Here is a 20,000-nt window from a genome sequence, read left to right as displayed (position 1 = left end):
CGTCCATACCACGTTTGCGCGTCTTTATCCATCTCCCGTCACACTCCTGCGAATCGTGTAGATGGCGAGCACGAAAGGCCGAATGCCAGGATTGTTTTTTTTTCTATGTCCCTATCTTGCACGTTCTCCTCGTGTCCATGGTCGGTTCTTCTAGGTTCTCAGGTTCCCTCACATTTATCTAGAACATGCCACTGAGCAAAGAGTTGACTCTAAATTGTCCTCACAAGTCAATGTGAACGTCTGTGGCGTCCCGTCCAGAGTGTACTCCCATCTTGTGTGCGGTATTCCAGGGATCCACCAAGACCAGGAAAAAGTGAATAAAAAAAGATAACCAAATATACCAACTCTATTGTGGTTCACTTGTTGCAAGTGATTCGGCTCTGAATCGACTCTGAATCGCTTTCTAAAAGTGAATCAATTCGTTTAAATGAATCTAAATTTCGTTCCAATTTAGACTCTGCAAATGGTTAAGTGTCAAAACACAATAAAAGTCTCGTGTGTGTATGTATGCGCATTTCCTGGGGTGCGTTTCTACGACGACCGACAACACGATCTCTCTTTGAATCCAGAACCTTTTATGTGCCGATGAAGGCGTCCTATAGAATAGAAATGGAAGTTTAAAATTATTGTTTAGGTTTCTAAATTAGACAGCTCGGCCGTCTGTCTCCACCATGATGTGTGTGTGTGTGTGTGTGCGTGCGTGTGTGTGTGTGCGTGTGTGTGTGTGTGCTCTCTAGGTGTTTGCTGTGTTTAGATACTTGTATAGGGGAGGAATGTAAGGCCACTGAAATCTCCACCCGAGAGCGAATCTGTATAATAGGACGTGTTGCCCTGCCCCCACTGACAACGTTAATACCACAGTGTTCATGCCCTCAGAGACTACACACACCTGTACAAACACCTGGGAAGAGTTGTGGAGTGAGCTGTGGGCATAAATACACACACACACACACACACACACACACACACACACACACACACACACACTCTCGTCATACACACGTAAGATTAGTTTCATTTAAATCGGCTTTTTAACTTAACATGTTTACTTTCAGTGATTCACTTCTTTAAACCACCGAGCAGAAGGACATGGAGAGAAACCTGTCTAGGAATCGAAGCTTGAGTCTCAGAGAGATTACAGGAACAAGATGACAGGATGTAGATGACAGGATGTAGATGACAGAGGGATGTTACGGGTCATCATTAAAGCAATGGTGCTGGACGTGTCACGGAAATTATTTCATTGTTTAAATGTACTTAGTAGCTACTTCACCAGGCGAGTCACGCTGCATCCGACTAAACTAAACTAAACTAAACTAACCCAACTAAACTAAACTAAACTAGACTAAACTAAACTAAACTAAACTAAACTAGACTAAACTAACCCAACTAAACTAAACTAAACTAAACTAACTGACGTGTTTGAGACCGTACGACCCTTCTGAGTACAAAAGTAAAAAGCAAAAGTGATTTGAGATGCAGCTTACAGTGTGTGTGTTGCACTAATAAAACTAGTTAAATTAGTGAAAAATATCACAATGCTGTGTCTATCGTCAGACCGATCGTGTAGGGGCAGTGGTTTGGGGCAGTGGTTTGGGGCAGTGGTTTGGGGCAGTGGTTTGGGGCAGTGGTTTGGGGCAGTGGTGGATCAACCGGTTAACGTTCTGGGTTGTTGATTACAGGATCGGGGTTCAAGCTGCCACTGTTGGGCCCTTGAGCAAGGCCCTCAACCCTCCCTGCTCCAGAGGCGCTGTTTCATAGCTGCCCCTGCACTCTGACCCCGACCTCCTCAGTTGGGGTATGTGAAGAAAAGAATTCCACTGTGCTGTAATGTATATGTGGCGATAATAAAGGCTTCTGTGCCCCGTTCTGTTCTATTATATATAAATATATATATATATATATATATATACATATATATATATATATATATATATATATATATATATATATATATAAATAGGTGTTATAAATATATAAAGGTGTTATAAACAACGTTACACACACACACACACACGCACACACACACACACACACACACACACACACACACACACACACATATATATATAAATAAAATGTGTGTGTGTGTTTCCCCCAAGTTGCTGAACCTACTTGTCCTCAGGGCAGCTATGAATAAATAATAACTAGCCCGGACATGAAATCTTGCCCCTGGTGCTAAGACTTCAGATTTTTTTTTCCCAATTTGTTTCAATTTTTCAGAAGTCTTACGTCAGACACCGAGGTGTCCCGGACTGAACCCGAGCCAGACTCTCAGGCCGGAGTAACGCAATGATATAAAAGAAACCAGCGAGATAAACGTAAAGGCCAATTTCTCTGGGCTTAGATAGTGTTGGTGAGATACAGATAGCACACCGGCCTTATCTCCCTCTTCATGTGCCGTGCTACCAGCTCGGGTTTGTGGAGGTAGTGAATTATACACGCGCTCCTCTCCTCTCCTCGCCTCGCCTCGCTCTGCTCCCTGCCTCGGTTTGCCCTCCGGTTCCCTCTATCTGAGCAGCTCTGAGATAGTGAAGATCTGTGTCAAGGTTGAGTGAGTCACCATAACACAAACAGGATAGAGTACACACAGGAAAGTTATCACCGGCTTCATTTAGCGAGTGTAAACAAAGCCGTCTGTGGTGGATTTTCTTCTGCTTCGGATCATTTAGGTCACGATAGAGGCGATAAAAACTCGCCCAAGCTTCTCTGTAGTGGAGCTGAAATCACTCATGAATACATACATGGACCTTTATCTTATTTGGATGAATCTCTGAGTCTGTCTTCAGCACAAGCACATGTACAAACTCACAGGCAGTTTGGAATCATTACTATTGCATAATTAGGCCATCCTTAAATCAACATTTTTTTTTACTTTTCAAACAACTAATACAAAAGCAATAAAATAATATTAATTGTATTTTAGTAAGTATTGTAAATATATAAATCGCCTCAACCTACATACAGACGAAGGCTACGTTCTTCCTTTTAAATAAGAACCCGTGACGTCATCTGTGTTTATGCTATCGGTTAGCGGATGTCACACTACGGCCTGTGCGTTCGCTTCGTCTCATTCTCTCGTTCACTGTCAGAGTCGACGGGTCGCGCTCGGTAACGATGGCTGCGGCTGCAGTAAACAAAATGTTCGCCGTCACCTTTCAAAGTCGTACGGGTTCGGGCGCCATGATACATCTAAAAAATCCATTAAATCAGCTCGACACCGCTTTAACTTGGCACGGAGTTCTGGAAAAACTGTCCAGCATCAAAATAAGGTTTGTGACGATGCGCCCGAAGGCACGGGTCGAAGACCCAGTCAGTGACGTCACGATATGCTAATTTGCTAAAATGTCATACCGACGTAATCACCGTCACCAAAATTGTACTTTCCTTTTACATTGAAACCTGAAACCCATTGAAACCCGTTTTTTTTACTGTTACTGCAAACCAAAATATTTTTAAGGATGGCCTTATTACAATAATACCTTTGGTTGATTAGCACTGAAGTACAACCTGTTAGCTTAGCTTGACGATTTCTCCTGTGAAGAATTGAACTTCCTTTCCTTCCGTGCGCTCATCGTGTCCGTGTTGACGATCGGACGTCTTCCTCACGTCTCACTCCACGGTGGCGTTTATATGAAGCTCATATGAAAGTAGACACTCAGGACTTTAAGGATTTGTAGAGTTTTATCAGGATTTCTGTTTTTCCCTACAGTAGAAGAGGTTTATGTACAAAACGGTTATTTTTTCTACACAAATGTTTGCATCTTCAAATTAAATGTTGATATCAAACCCATTTTTGCACTCTGAGATGCTCCAAGTGTTTGTTCATCTGAAAAAGGAGCTCAGATTCATCTTCAGTACTAAATACCTTACATTTACGGCATTTAGCAGACACTCTTATCCAGAGTGACTTACAACTGAGCAACTGAGGGTTAAGGGCCTTGCTCAGGGGCCCAGCAGTGGCAGCTTGGTGGACCTGGGGTTCGAACCCATGACCTTCCGACCAGTAGCCCAAACACCTTAACCACTGCGCTACCACACCCCACCTCTAAATACCTCTAAAAACCTCTAAATACCTCTAAACGCCCTCGTATAAAGTGTAAAAGTCGCCTCACAGCCAGTGTGACGTTAACAAGCAAGTAATCCTGCTAATATGCTAGAAATCCACTGCTAGTAAAATCCAGCTGCTTTTATTTCCAATGAAAACTATTTCTCGTAAAGAACAATCGTACGACCTTCACGAAACGTTTCCCTCCTCCTAAAGCTACGATCTTTCACCTCGGGCGTGATCGACGATTTCTCGCTATAAAAGTAGTCCAGGGTTTAAACTAGTTTATAGCCTGAGTTAAGGCCTGAAAAATTGATTGCTTTCTCATTTCCATTCCATTAGTGCATTAAGAGTCGTGGGCAGATGATAACCTACATCAATATCACACATTTCAGTATCGATTGCTCGTATTGACTGATAGCGGATGCATGCTAGCGTCGAGAAGGCATGCGTTAGCGTAGACACTTTAGCTTTCTGCTGGGTTTCGCCGCTGGGGTAACTACTGTAGGATCGCACACAGTGGAGCCGGTGGGATGTTCGAGCCTTAGTCATTCACTCCTTTATGTTTTTCCTGAGCAAATAATGTTAGAAATCTGTGTTTAGCTTTCCAAAGTCCAGAACGTCCAACGGTTAGTTCAGCGAGTTCGCTCGCTGTGGTTTGGTATCGACCGGCGTTTTGAGCTTGTTCCATTCCTCTAAACAAACTCGGATAAATTTCTGCAGGTTACATCATGACACCATCTCTGATATGTTTACACATAAAAAGAGGTTCGTTTGTCTAATAAAAGATGCGCACTGAATTAAACAGATGATAGACTCTCGGGATGATGTTGGAATGTTTACATGCAAACAACGCTAGGTTTTTAGATAGTGAGGAAACCAGCTAATGCTCTCGCTCACGCGATTATTCGACCTGCCAACCAGGTAGCAGCTGAACAGTGCCTTTTATTACATGCACAGCTTCTGACAACAAGACCAGACAATTAATTTATTTATTTTCACATGCCGGAAGCAACAGACTTCTTCTCGGCTCGACGTGTCACGTGTATCCGCAGTCGAATGAATACGACGCTTTGACGTAAGTGTGGAATGCTGATGCGTCTAGAAATTTTCTCGGACCTGCCAAGGCCTTCGACCTGGAATACTTCGGAAACTCGTTAGACGTCAAGCCACGGTTTGGATTTTTGGCCGGATCTGGACTTAACGTGTTTCCATAGCGAACAGCATCGAGACATTTCTCTTTAGCAGTAAAACCACAAACACGAATCTGAATCGGGTTCCTTTTAACATCCTAAATCTCACTGATCCGCAGTGCGTTATTTTGGCCTTCGCTCACGTCACCTTGTCGGATCTAGAGATTTTGTGAACAAATTGCGCTCTGAACGTGCGGAGTTTGATCCGAGCTTCCTGCCGTCCAGCGGCGGATCCTTTCTGGCTTCGGTTAAAACGTTTAGCCGACGCGTCGGCATGAGTGATCGGTTGGCAAAAGGCGAAGTCTCCTCACAACCCCTTTAATTATCCATTCATCTTTCAACGCAGGCTAAAACGGCAACCTAAATGACTCCCCCTCCCCTCCCCTTCCTCTTCCTCCCCCTCCACCCCCTACCCCTCTTCTCATTTCCCGAGCAATAAAGGCCTTATTTATTTTCCTCCCTATTCAATTTGCCTGGCTCCAGGGCCATGTGGGTGAAGACTAAAGAGATTACAATACAGGAGGAGGAATCAATCGCTGCTTTTCATTTTGTTCAGCCAAGCCCAGCCCGACGGGACTGTCTAGAGTCGGCTCCTCATGTCGAAAAAGCTTCAGCTCAGTCGGTAAAGAGGGGCCGAAGCACACCTGGACGAATCATGGGCACGTCTGCACACAACACACACGCTATCGAATGCTATACGATAGTGTCAGTAACCAAGAGAATTCTGGTTCTTGTGAAAGGTGGGAAATGGCCGGAGCCGGACACTGCGAGGTGGATGGAGGTGGATGGAGCAGTGGAGTGTGCACTCTGGAGTGCAGCGGTCCGTTAGAAATCACTTGATCTGTATCACACAGCTCGATGTGCCTGCCAGACGCTTTGACAGCAGCCCGGCGAGGCCGGTGTCCGAGAGCACGAGAGCAGAACCGACTCACTCACTCACTCACTCGCTCACTACACTTTACACTTCTCATTCGGGTTTAACCCTTTTAACCATCCATTATCAGACACGATGATAATCTGTCTGTGAGTCAGATCTAATATGAGCCTTTTTTTTTAAAACGAGTCTTCTTCCCTCTGACGAGAAGATACATCTGAGCTGATTTTTGGATGAACAAACACTCGGAGCATCGCAGAGAGCGGAAATGGGTCTGAAGAGACAGACGTCTGTGTGACACCATAAAGACGTTCGACCATCAACACGGACACAATACAAACAGAAGGACGTTTTTTCGGGGGCCTCTAGGAAAAAGAGTTAAAATTCAAAAGACCAGTCGTGGTTTAAAGACTGAAATAACACAAACCACATCAGTCTCCATTCTGATTGGTCAGAATGTGGTGATTAGTTTTCTATAACAGCAGCTTGCACAAACCCATTCTGGTGGTATTTCTACAGTAAATCTAAAGTGATCTCGTCTGCACCACGTCATAAAGCTAATCATTTATTTAACAAAGGAAATCCTAATAATCAGTTAAAAGGTCAGGTTCCTTTCTGTCTGCCTTCTGTGAGATGTTTGCTAAACGGTTGCAGGTTTTGCATGCTAACAGTGCTAAATGTTTTATTTCTGTAATATCGCAGCAATTCGATATCTTTAGATATGTTTGAATCTAAGGGGGCTTTTTACACCTGGTCACTTCCTGTGTTTTCTGTGATCCGAATATCTACCTGACGGTAAAAAGACCAGGTCTAAATGTCCTCCGAAACGTTTTGGAGACGGATATAAACCCGATGGTACAAACCCCTTCAGAAGGTAGTCTGGGACGCGTTTCAGATGAAACTGGACAGGTGTAAATGAAAGTGGTTGTTCGAGCCACATACGTCAGCGCTATACTCCTCCCAAACGGAAGTACGTCACTAGCAGGTGACTCACGAGTCGTGCATCGCACCAGAAACAAATACCCTGTATGTTTTACCACCAGCGCTGGCTCTGATCTTTCACCCAGGCGTCTCTTTTGCTCTTAAAACGTGCTGCTGCCGCCAGCAAAAATGCAGCAAACAGTAAATGCCTTTTTGTAGCAACCGCGTACACCAAAGCGTGTTCACTTTCAATTACCCCAGAAATGAGGTAAAATATATTAGCATTTTGGGCGGGAGCAGAAAGATCGGATCGATATCCGATTCGCCGAGACGTGTTTATGTGGCCTGATGTAAACGGGACAGTTTTAACTAATCAGATAGCTATCGGATCAGAGACAACACACGACGTGACCGGGTGTATAAAGGTGATGAAAGTCTATAATGTACTAATAAAAGTAATAATGTAATAAAGTAATAATGAAAGTCATGCTGTACTCTTATCAGTTTTTAGTTACTGTTATTGTTGTGGAACAGCAAGCACAAGTTAGTTCCAGCGTTCACTTACGTTATAGCGGCTAATAAACGATCGTTTCCTTTCCAATCTCTCTTGATACGATACAGAAGAGCTGAATTTAACAGCGGGACGTGAAACGTAAACGCTGCATGTGTAGTGTATTTTATTTTAGTTTTTTTTTCTCCACCTTTCTTTTCGATGGCAAATGAGCTCAGTGCTTTCCCTGTTATTTCTACACATAATAGCCATCACTTATTCTCTCATTAATATGCAGCTAAAACACGAGCGTCCCTGTGATTTAACCAGCGGCTGCATTTATAAACAGACAGGTTGTTAACAGAGCATGGCTAATTTCAGAAACGTATTTTGGTTTCACGTTACACCTTGCCACACTGATTGGAATCCCTTCGGACCCTGTTTGGATAGTTGCCAGGAGTTACCTCTGATTGGCCCCACACACACACACACACACACACACACACACACACACACATCTGCTTGGCAGAATAAGTGATTTGTCTTTGGGGAGCTCTTTTGCCCTGCTGGTGGGATGAGAAGCTTTGCCTGCTATTGATTTGGTTGGTGGGCCGAGGCATATCTCTAGGGACGCAATAAAAATAATTACAAAAAGATCATCAAAGCTCAGCAACCTTTTGCCCTGCGCATGAATAAATATGTGATAAAATTAATTGAAGGGGAGCTGAGGCTGTGTGTGGTCAACCGAGACACACTTCTCTCGCTTGTTACATACTTCAGGTGTTGCAGGACTACATTTTTTAGCTAGTTGAGCTGTCAGGTGAAAAAAAGGATGTCGACCAACGCTTTAAAAACTTGGCTACTTCACTGTAACTCCCTTGTCGCTTTATGGGATGTCCTGAGGGGTACATCTTAAAATGATTTCAAGTACTGAAATGAACCGTTTCTAGTGTAGACTGCTAAAGGATTACAGGTAGGATTCAAGGCTGGTCTGGAGATGCTTTTGGTACTGATTGGATGCAGATTTATTGGAATTTATATCCAGGGTTGGGGGTTTGATTCCCGCCTCGACCTTGTGTGTGTGGAGTTTGCATGTTCTCCCCGTGCCTCGGGGGTTTCCTCCGGGTACTCCGGTTTTCTCCCCCGGTCCAAAGACATGCATGGTAGGTTGATTGGCATCTCTGGAAAATTGTCCGTAGTGTGTGAGAGTGTGTGTGTGTGTGTGTGTGTGTGAGTGAATGAGAGTGTGTGTGCCCTGTGATGAGTTGGCACTCCGTCCAGGGTGTATCCTGCCTCGATGCCCGATGACGCCTGAGATAGGCACAGGCTCCCCGTGACCCGAGAAGTTCGAATAAGCGGTAGAGAATGAATGAATGAATGAATGAATGAATGAATAAATGAATGTACTTGGACATTGGTCTCAGTCTTGTACATTGGTTTGAAGATAAGTAATTCCATCTTTTAGAAAACACTGGAACAATGAACAAAAACAGAGACATCGAAGTATCGAAGAATTTGACTCGACCCTGGTCTCGATTCCTTCCAAATACAACCTAAAGGTAATAAAATTGCTGGTTTAAAGTCCACCGCTCAAACCATAAGAACTGGTACAGTTTAGTACATTTTTGCCCGTAGGTTTTGTGTAGGTTTATAAATGCCACTGAGACAGGAGCCATGACGTCTAGTCGTGTACTTGCTTCTGATTAGCCAATTTAAGCATTTGTAGCTTGGCAAGCTGAACTGGCATCGATGCTGCAAACCATCTGTGGCCAGGAGTTAAAGAGCATGATTGCTTTCTTAAATGGAAGAATGACCTTGTCAAGTCAAGTGGCTTTTATTGTCATTCTCTGTGCAACTCGAATGCGGTGGACACTCGGCATAATAAATACGCAGGACAATAAACAGACACAACAGTGCATGCTAATGAGATGTGGCAAAAGAGGAGTATTGGATGGAAGAAACCAGTGCAAACAGTCAGGGATTCTGATGTAGCAAAAAAACACAATGTGCAAATAGTAAAGATTTACATATTCTAAACCCTCGTGAGCGATATGTCAGAAATGTCTGGTGTTAACGTGACGGCATATCGGATGGTCTGGAGTAAAGCGATTTAAGTGGAGTTCTGCTACAGATCATAATCTGGCTAATGAATTATTACGAATAATCTTGCGGTTAAAGTTATTATTTTTAAATAGACCAAGAATCAGGCTTGTGTACAGTTATTCTAAATAGTGGTTGGTAAAAAACGTCTGCTGACCCTACCCACATTTACCCTATGGTATCATGTCTTCTGGGTACATCTTGATTGGTCCAGGTGGGGGAAGTTCTTCATTTCTGTTCACTGGGGAAAATTAACATTAGTCTGTTCGTGTGTATCGACTTGTTCAGGCAGTTAGATCACTGATGAAGCTATGAGTGACATTGATAAATGATGTGTTGGATGGATTTACCTGTCTCACTTTATTGTGCAGCAAATATTGGTGGCTTAAATGGTAAAGGCTCTTGGTTGTTGATGGGAAGTTCCTGGTGTTTTACACCTTAGTCCTGACAAACTGCCACCGCTGAACCCTTGAGCAAGGCAATAACACCCTCCGCTCGATGGGTGTTGTATCATGGCTGACCCTGTACTCTGACCCCAACATCCTAAGCTGGGATATGTGAATAAAAGAATTTCACTTTTCTTTAGTGTATACAGTATGTAACAAATAAAGGCTTCTTCTGCTTCTTCTATATGATTCTTACCAGACTTTAACACTTTTACACCAACTTACCAGCAGGGTAAAGTGCAAAATTCACCATAACAAAACAAACCGAGGCAACGTAACCGCATGAAATTGTTTGGCTGACAACCAAATGTGTCTATGTAAAAGAAAGAATCCGTAAATGGTTTAAAGGAGAGAAAGAAACATAAACATAGCACTTGTTTTGAGAGATTCCCTTCACACCTGCCGCTATGTATTCTCTGCATTCTCCTTTTCCCCTCATTAATCATCCTTTTCTAAATGCATACGGGACATCCTGATGTACAGCGGATAAAATTAGCCTCCCCGCATGATGCAGAGCAAGGACTACCAGTGGGAAGACAGCATTGTCCTTGACCAGCGTGTAAACAATGCCTCATATTACAGCATCCCCCCTGAGGACTCTCTGCATCCATAGAAACCATGTCCTTCTTCCAGTTCTTCTTGAGAGTGACTGGGAGGGAATTAAAGTGGTGGGATACATCACATCACGTTCATACTGAAATGAAATTCTAGCAGTTTTCAAGTAGCAATACTAGTAGTAAAAGCAGTAGCGCAGCTGCCCGTGCTATCAGCAGAAGATTGGCCTCGGTATCTTCAGGATCGGCCGTCCTTGACCAGATGTTCAGAAGAGGATAATTGGTCCTGCACTTTAGGTGGGAAGAGTGGACTTCCTTCTTCTGACACTATCACTGTCAGAGATCTAAAGATCAGGGCAATCAATGTTTCCCCTCAAAGAACGTTCAGATTTTCTGATTGCACAAGATGTAGTGACAAATGGAAAAAAAGCTAGCTAGCTTTGTAGATCCTCTGTTGCAGGGTATATCTAGTCCGTAGGTTCCATCCATAAATTTCGCTAAAGGTAGTCCATCAGACTGACCAGAGACTATCTACAGGGATAAAGATGGACGGATACTTTTTGGATTTATTCATTTATTTTTAGTTCTTTTCCGCATTTCTGATCTAATTAGAGGGGGGCACGGTGGCTTAGTGTTTAGCATGTTCACCTCACACCTACAGGGTTGGGGTTCGAATCCCACCTCCGTCTTGTGTGTGTGGAGTTTGCATGTTCTCCCCGTGCCTCAGGGGTTTCCTCTGGGTACTTCGGTTTCCTCCCCCGGTACAAAGATATGCATGGTAGGTTGATTGGCATCTCTGGAAAATTGTCCGTAGTGTGTGAGTGTGTGTGTGAATGAGAGTGTGTGTGTGCCCTGTGATGGGTTGGCACTCCGTCCAGGGTGTATCCTGCCTCGATGCCCGATGACGCCTGAGATAGGCACAGGCTCCCCGTGACCCGACAAGTACTGCCAACATGGTTAACACTGAACAGAATATTTATAGATGACTGGGCAAAGACGTGCACTCTGTAAATTGATGTCAAATTGTTTCCAAAAAAGAATTGAATGCTTTTGTTTATAGAAATGGGAATTAGGGCTCGGGTTGAGACTAAGAGCTGGGGTTGAGTCACTGTACAATAATAGCATACATAATATAATAATAATAATAGAATACTTTCATACAGTAACTGATCTTTTTTCAATTTCTAAATTGACCCCAATTTTGCCCCACTTGCCGGCACGCACATGTCCTGTTCGTCCTCTCTTGTGATATACGACAGGTCGTGGGTGAAATACTGTACCTGTGGCACTATTGCATTGGCCTAAAGGGGAGTAATGACTCTTTGATTGGAGCAGGCCTGGACCGAAGTGAAGTGCACTCATCTGAGCTGCAGAGAGCCCTTGATTGCACAACAACCTATGATCACATTAGGAGAGGCCACTGGTGAGAGGGTTTTACATAAAATAGAAAGAGACCGGAGGACGGAAAAAGCGCTCGTATGGAATGAAGCGAATTGATTTAGCCAGCGGCATGCTGAGGAAAATATACATTAGCCTTTCAGTTTGAAATGAGTCAGAGGAGAAACAGGGTTGTGGTTAAAGGTATACAGTTTATATTTCTTTTATACTTTTGGTCACTGCAGCGATAGTTTGGAGATAAGTGGGAAGCATTAATTATGGCCTGTGATTGGCTTATCTGAAACGCTAATTTTAGATTGAACTAAATTTGTGCCTCATGTCTAAAAGTGCCTGCTTCAAGAGATAAGGCAACAGCATATGTATGCATGATATGCCAGGAAAATGTACAAATCTGTTGTTCAGCGTCGCATGGTGAGGAGTGCATTTGGCACGGCCACGTCGATCCCTCGCGCATTTGCCTTTAACCGTTTTTTTTTTTTCTCAGCAATCACACAGGCATCTGCTGAGTACATTTTTTCTCCTGCGGTAGAGAAGCGGCAGGCAGATGGTGGCTCAAGGTTTAAGTGATTAGAGGATGTAGATCAGAATACAAATTGGATTAAATGAAATTAAACTGAACGAAATTGAATTGCGTGGCCAGTGCTGATGTCTTTGCCTCATCTATGTAAAACCTCTGCCAGTAACTCAGCGCTGTAGAAGGGAAGCAGATGCTTCAATCAGGTACTGTAGCTCTGTGTGTGGTTGTGTTTATGTTTTTGTGCAACACCGTCATTTGGGTCATTAAAGAAGCAATTCATGCGGAAAGGCAGGACTTAGAACCAGACCAGAACTTAGAACCAGGACTTGCTGAGTTTGAGGAGTTAGCGTTCCTCTTATGGTCGTCTTGTTCTCTCTGTAATAAAATAAAATAAAGATGAAAGAACTTATCTGAAGAAATCTCAGTGGCATCTTGGTGAATGCTCGCCTATCACGGAGAACAAAGAACGATGAAGAGACCCAAGTTCTTCTATTTGATGAGAGCAAGCCTTGTTAATTTATAACATCATGGCATTGTGAGTTTGATTAGAACCTGGAGGTCTTGATCTAGCATGAACCCGGAGCTGTGTGTGGTGGTAAATAATTCACACAGTCAGTGGATGAAGATCCGGTCACATCGCACTCGCCGGCTCACTCGTCATGACAAGAACAGTCACTTTACCGACGACACCTTCTTCGGCTATCTCTGTAACGTTCCTTGCATTCGCTTCGCTAACGATCGGTGTTGTTTTAATAGTGTTGATAGTCCATAACACGAGACAAGAAGATGCTGAACATGTTACATACTGTATGTCACATATTTTATGTTTACAAAAACCTTCTAACGAAGCTTTAGCCTTTAGCAGATTAGGTAATAATCCATTAGTCACTGTCGCAGTTGTTTAACTTCAGGGAGCCCAGTTTAATGTCAGTTGCCCCACTTAGATAAAAGACAGCAGCTCTGATCATTAATCAATGAGAGGGAAATAGCAGGGATTAGCCAAAATTAGTTGGAGTGTGGAGAAGCCTTCTCCTACAGACCAGGGGTCAATATAACACAGTGGGAGACAATTGACCTTATGGAGTCTTTAGAAAAGGGAATACACCCAAACCTCTCTCTCTCTCTCTCTCTCTCTCTCTCTCTCTCTCTCTCTCTCTCTCTCTCTCTTCTCTCTCTCTCTCTCTCTTACTCAACTGCTGTTAGAAACATGAAAGAGTGAAACGTGTATCTACTGTATCTTGTCCTGTTTCTGGTTATCAGATCCACACAGTTAGCTAGGATTAAGCACCACCAGCATTCAAGCTCTTATCAGCCTCCTAAACAAAAAGCCTCCTGTTTGTACTTTCCTCCCTCCGCAAACCTCAACCCTTAGCTCTGTACGTCAGTAGTACACCTGGTCCCCTGAGGGAGGTTCTCGTCCCTGTTTCTTTTTCTCAAGAGGTCCTTTGAACTATATAGCCTTTATTGCATGGATAGCATGAAATATATATATCCTTTATAATGCAGCTAGCATGATTATACTAAACAGTATATGCTCATTAATACCGCTTGCATGAACTATATATTCTTAGCAGAATCTAGCATTAACTATTTTTCCTTCTGAGTACAGCTAACATGATTATAATTCATTATGAATACTTAATAACATAGCTAGCATCCAACATGATATGTACGATATAACCCTCTTAACACAACTAGAAGAAAAACTATAAATCATTCATAACCTACATAAACTACATTTTTATTTACCATAGCTAGCACGAAGGATATATCATTTATAACGAACTGGAACGAACTATATGTTCTGTATGTGACAACAGCTAGCATGAACCATGTTCACTTCATAACAGCTAGCAAGAACTGTATCGTTTTTTACCATGGCTACCATGAACTATATGTTCTTTCACAACAGCTAGCATGAATTATATAACAATTGTTCATTACACAGCTAGCATAAATGCCAGTGCAGTTTGTAGCATTAGCATGATTGCTTTAAAAGAGAATATCCTTATTTATTTTATCTTCTCACACATGCATTCATAAAGTATTCATGCAGTGTAAACAATGACCCTCACCCTTACGCCTTTCTAAACTCCTTCTCCGAGTTAAACTATTCAAATCTGTGAAAAGAGTGGGAATGGGGCATTCTAGAATCCACAGTGTCGTCACAACCAGCCACATCTTATTGAAGTGCATAAAACTAGCATGGAAGCATTAGCCCATCAAGCTAAGCCCCTGTCTTTGGCTGGGATTTTTAGGGGATCAGGGTCTGCTTTTGTCTCCAGCTCGTCCAAACTTCAGTAATGTAAATGCAGGGTGGCCCTTGGCTCCTTATCGCTGGGATTAAGGCTTCACCGCACGCTCTCCCACACGCTATTATCATAAGAGCCAGACTCGTAGCGCAGCCTGCCAGCATCAACCATACATGAAGCAGAGCCATGCAGGGAAAGGCTCAGGGGATTAGCATTTTAACACAGTGTGGATCTAACCCCTCGGAAGCCCTCTGTCATACGGGTCAGGTCCCAAATGGCCTGCTAGGACACCCGGAATTAGTGTTTTGGGTAAAAAGGTTGGACTTGTGGATGACGTGGGAAGAAAATAAGACTTGAGATTGACAAGTCAAAGACAGGTGGTGGGAATTCAAGGATTAGAGTGGAACTGTAAGGTTTTTTTTTTTTTATAAAATGATTGGGCTAACTGTTGTGACGGATATACTATACAGTTGATGCTAGCTGTGTTATGAAATACACGCCGTAGATTTCATGCTACAGTAGCAGTGTAACTGTACTTGCTCTAGTGAAAGATATATAATTTATGCTAGCTTTGTTTCAAGGATAATTGTTTTACTGTATATTTTACTGTGTTATGAAATACATATGTGTTATGCCAGCTGTGTTATGAAAGATCTACAGTAAGATCTATAGTAAATGATAGCTGCTATGAAGGCGGACAGTACGACAAGGAGGACCACTGAAAAGTAGCCCACCTGCGATGGCATCAAACAGGACAGGCTACGTTTCCGTGGCTCACAGTGTATATTGTGCTAGTTATTGTGAAGGATATACTATACAGTTCATGCTAACTGTGATATATACTGTAAAGTAGAATGGTATATAGTTCATGATAGCTGTTGTGAAGGGTATATCATTTGTGCTAGCTGTGTTATAAAGGATATATAGTTCATGCTAGTTGTGAGACGTATACATGTACAGTAGAATTCATGCTAGGTGTGTTATATACAGTAGGGGTTTTTTACACCTGGTCACTTCCTGTGTTTTCTGTGATCCGATAGCTACCCGATGGTAAAAAGACCAGGTCTAAACGCCCTCCGAAACGTTTTGGAGACGGATATAAACCCGATGGTACAAACCCCTTCAGGAGGTGGTCTGGGACGCGTTTCAGATGAAACTGGACAGGTGTAAATGCACGTGGTTGTTCGAGCCACATACGTTAGCGCTATACTCCTCCCAAACGGAAGTACGTCACTCGCAGGTGACTCGCGAGTCGCGCATCGCGCCAGAAACAAATATGTTTTCCCACCAGCGCTGGCTCCGATCTTTCACCCAGGCGTCTCTTTTGGTCTTAAAACGCACTGCTGCCGCCAGCGGAAATGCAGCAAACAGTAAATGCTATTTTTTGTAGCAACCGCGTACACCAAAGCTTGTTCCGTTTCAATTACCCCGGAAATGAGGTAAAATATATTAGCATATTGGGCGGGAGCAGAAAGATCGGATCGATATCCGATTCGCGGAGACGCGTTTATGTGGCCTGATGTAAATGGAACAGTTTTAACAAATCAGATAGCTATCGGATCAGAGACAACACACGAAGTGACCGGGTGTAAAAAGGCCCATAGTCAATGCTATCTGTGTTAAGGATGCTAGCTGTTTTTGAAGGTGGACATAATTCATGCTAGCTGTTTTAAGAATGACGTGTAGTTCACGTTAGCTCTGTTTGATTCAATTCAGGTTTATCTGTATAGCGCTTTTTACAACTGACGTCGTCTCAAAGCGGCTTTACAGAACATAAACATAGAACAAAAGGTTAATATAAAGATTAATATAGTACAAAATTCATGATTAATATTAGATATATTTAAACGTAATGTATTTATCCCCAATGAACAAGTCTGAGGTGACTCAGGTGACTGTCGGGAGGAAAAACTCCCTTTAATGTTAAAAAGGAAGGAACCTTGAGAGGAACCAGACTCGAAGGGGAACCTCATCGTCATCTGGGTGACACTGGGGGTGTGATTATATATATACAGTCTGATAAATGTTGTAATGATGCAAAAGACCACATGGAGTTCACATCTCCTCTATAGTATCACAGAGTCTAACTGGAGCTGGTAGATCTCTAGATGAATCAGGATGAAGGGTAGAAAGGGTAGAAAGGGTTTGAAGGGTATAAATTTCATGCTAGCTGTTAGCTGTGAATAAAAATGAAATAAAATCAATACCGAATTCTGGTTCAAATGAAGCGTGTTTATTTTGTCAACAATATTTAAAGTGTTGGGGAGTTTATTTATTGTCAATGTTTATAGCTTGAACTTAAAAATAATGACATAAATATATCTATTTTTTAGTATTAAGGTAAAATCCTACTCCATTATATCCTCCCTGTCCTCCTGTAAAGAGGATGAGCGAGCAGGGGAAGGGATTTCCATCAGCACTGGTAATATTGATCATGAGTACGATGAAGCCACTATACTGTATATATATATCGAGGAATTTAATGTAATCCGCTGTATCGTTAGATAAAGCGATAGGGATGTAACGCTGCCAAGTCGTGAACAGAACAGGATTAAAGTCTGAGCCAGATGAAGATTAAAGCTGCTCTTGAAATAAATTACAGTCAATATTGATTCAATTGAGAGGCTTAGCACTGAAACTATTATACTTTAGAAAATATATGGACTTATACAAGACAGAGCTGTTATGTTAGCGATAATGCTCCATTCTGATTGGTCGAATTGGGTCTGATACACTGTTGTGTCTATAGTGAACGCTCATTCATGGTGAGCCAAACTCAAGGATTTTTGTCTCTTGTGTGTGTCTTCTTTAGGATCTCGTCTGCGGCAGGAGGACTACCCGCCTCGCATCGTAGAGCATCCCTCTGACCTGATCGTGTCTAAGGGCGAACCCGCCACCCTCAACTGCAAGGCCGAGGGGCGACCCATTCCCACCGTGGAGTGGTACAAGGACGGCGAGAGGGTCGAGACAGACAAAGACGACTCTCGTTCGCACCGCATGCTGCTGCCCACCGGCTCCCTCTTCTTCCTGAAAATAGTCCACGGACGCCGGAGCAAACCGGACGAAGGCGCCTACGTCTGCGTGGCTCGCAACTACCTCGGAGAAGCCGTGAGTCGTAACGCCTCCCTGGAAGTAGCATGTAAGTCTCTGATTTTTCATAAAGTTTTCCAGAATGACCTCATGATTGAATTTGACCCAAACATGTGAAAAAGATTCGTGTGTGTGTGTGTGTGTGTGTGTGTGTGTCTGTGGAGCCAGAAGCGAGCTCCTCCTTTTTTGTTTGTTGTTTAATGCCGATTGCTGTCGGCCAATAATCGTGTGATTACACGGACATACAATTTTGGTCTGCGCCTAATACAGGAAATAACATACAATTAGCGTCTTAAAATAGGCGGCAATCAGAACGGGTCATAAAATGGATGAAGGGGTAGAAAAGCCGTGCTCGAGAGCGCGATTCGGCTTTATGGGCTTAGATGATCTGGTCTTAAATTTTATTGGTTTTGTAAAAAAAAATAAAATAAAAAATTCCCTTTTCTATGTTGCAGAAAAGAAAGAAAGGAAAGCCTTGTTGTTCCTTGTACTACTTCTAAACATGGAGCACTTTTCCATCGCGCCGTTACCTCCTTTTAGTTTCATGTCTCCATCTCCGATCGTTCTCGCCCTATGTGCTGGGTGGGGAAGGAAACGGTGGGAGGAACATCGGCAGGTTGGAGATGACTTAGAGACAACATTCATTAGGAAAGGGTGGAGAACTTCTTTCTTGGTGTAGACGGCGTTGTTTTCTATCCAGTCACATGATTTTGTCTTTAAATGTAGGTCTAGGAAGCATAGTGTGTCATGGGATTGGAGTTGGAGGCGGAGTTTAATCAGATCTAGCTCCTCCTACTGGATATTTGGTTCTGCATGTCATTACAGGGCTGGAAAGTAGCTGAAGTTACAGCTACATCAAACTCAAACTCCAGCCGATCAGGCTACAAGTGTCACGTATATATTTTGGAGACTGTTGAATAGTTTTATTAGGTTTAATCCCGGCGTTCAAGCTCCATTGTCATATTTATCCACAGGAAGTAATGATGCTGAACGGTGCTTCAGGGAAAAGGAAGCGCCAACAGGAAGTGTGTGTGTGTGTGTGTGGGACTTGTAGGATGTGTATAAATGCGTGAAGCATGGTAGGGGTGTGTGTCGCCTCTGCAAGCTGTCTCTGATCTTCTCGCAGCTCTTCCGTGACCATGGCAGCAGCCCCCAGGTGCTAACTGTGTGACAGCCGCTTGATCTATCGATCGCTTTAAGAGGGGTCTCCTCGCCCAAATGAAAATTCATGAAAAATTGATGAAGTCTCTCGATTATTCTTTTATTTTCCAGCTTCTCTCTCTCTCTCTCTCTCTCTCTCTCTCTCTCTCTCTCTCTCTCTCTCTCTCTCTACTGGTTAGATCTTAAATGGAGTGTTGATCACTTTATAGCCTCAGGGGTGAAAGGGTAAAGGTTACCAATGTCAGAAGGATGAAAGGATACAGGAAGTACAGCCGGATGATGCCCCGAAGAACCTAGATGAGCAGGAGCGCTAATGGAATCGGGGGTAGGGTGTTTTGTTAGCCTCGTTGGAAGGAAGTAAATATCCATAGAAGCTTTCAGTTCTGGATTCTGATTGGTTAGAAAGTGTTGATTTATTTCTGCAACTCTAACTTCGAGCATAATCGTCCGCGTCAGCTTTGTTTCCATAGTAACGTTTCACTTGGACGGTCGGAGCTGTTAAAAGTCTCCTAAAATAAAAAAAAAAAAGGTCTGTATTTAGCAAGGCTTAGAAAGTCATTCGTCATCGTTCCAATTTCTCCTCGTCTTAACAGCGTAAACGCCCGTCTTCGTCCCCGGAGGCTCTTCTGTGTGTTCTTTCGCTTCCTCGTGTTTGACCCCGTAGCCGTATCTCGGGCCTTACCGGACCCCCGCGAGCTCTCTGAATAGCCGTGTGGAAACAGATTGAAGGCAGGCGTCCTGCGCACCGCTGGAGTCGCCCGGATCAGCGGGAGCCCGACGTGGGCCACGGAGCAGCTAGAGAAGAGCGTTTGAATGAATCTTTGCTGCATTATTAATATGAAAGCAGATTGGAGGGAGGTGCAGTGGGATTAACTGGACGAGCGTGTCGCTTATAGACCTAGAGTGATGTAGCACAGAGAGCTCAGAGCGTGTGGAATAAACACGAGGACCAGTAG

General features: G+C 43.2%; 1 protein-coding gene across 2 annotated transcripts in view; it reads left to right on the top strand.

Moving 5' to 3' along the window:
• The window catches only part of robo2 (roundabout, axon guidance receptor, homolog 2 (Drosophila)), a 474,841-nt gene that overhangs the window by 241,475 nt on the left and 213,366 nt on the right, over positions 1-20,000 (top strand). For both annotated transcript variants that reach the window (XM_047820548.1, XM_047820547.1), the window contains exon 2: positions 17,606-17,932. In XM_047820548.1, coding sequence (XP_047676504.1) covers positions 17,606-17,932 — 327 coding nt within the window. The remainder of the gene's footprint in view (positions 1-17,605; positions 17,933-20,000) is intronic.

This window comes from Tachysurus fulvidraco, chromosome 11 (genome assembly GCF_022655615.1).
Source record: "Tachysurus fulvidraco isolate hzauxx_2018 chromosome 11, HZAU_PFXX_2.0, whole genome shotgun sequence".
NCBI classification, from domain to species: domain Eukaryota; kingdom Metazoa; phylum Chordata; class Actinopteri; order Siluriformes; family Bagridae; genus Tachysurus; species Tachysurus fulvidraco.
Note: the sequence above shows the minus strand (reverse complement) of the source record. Positions and strands in the feature narration are given on the sequence as shown.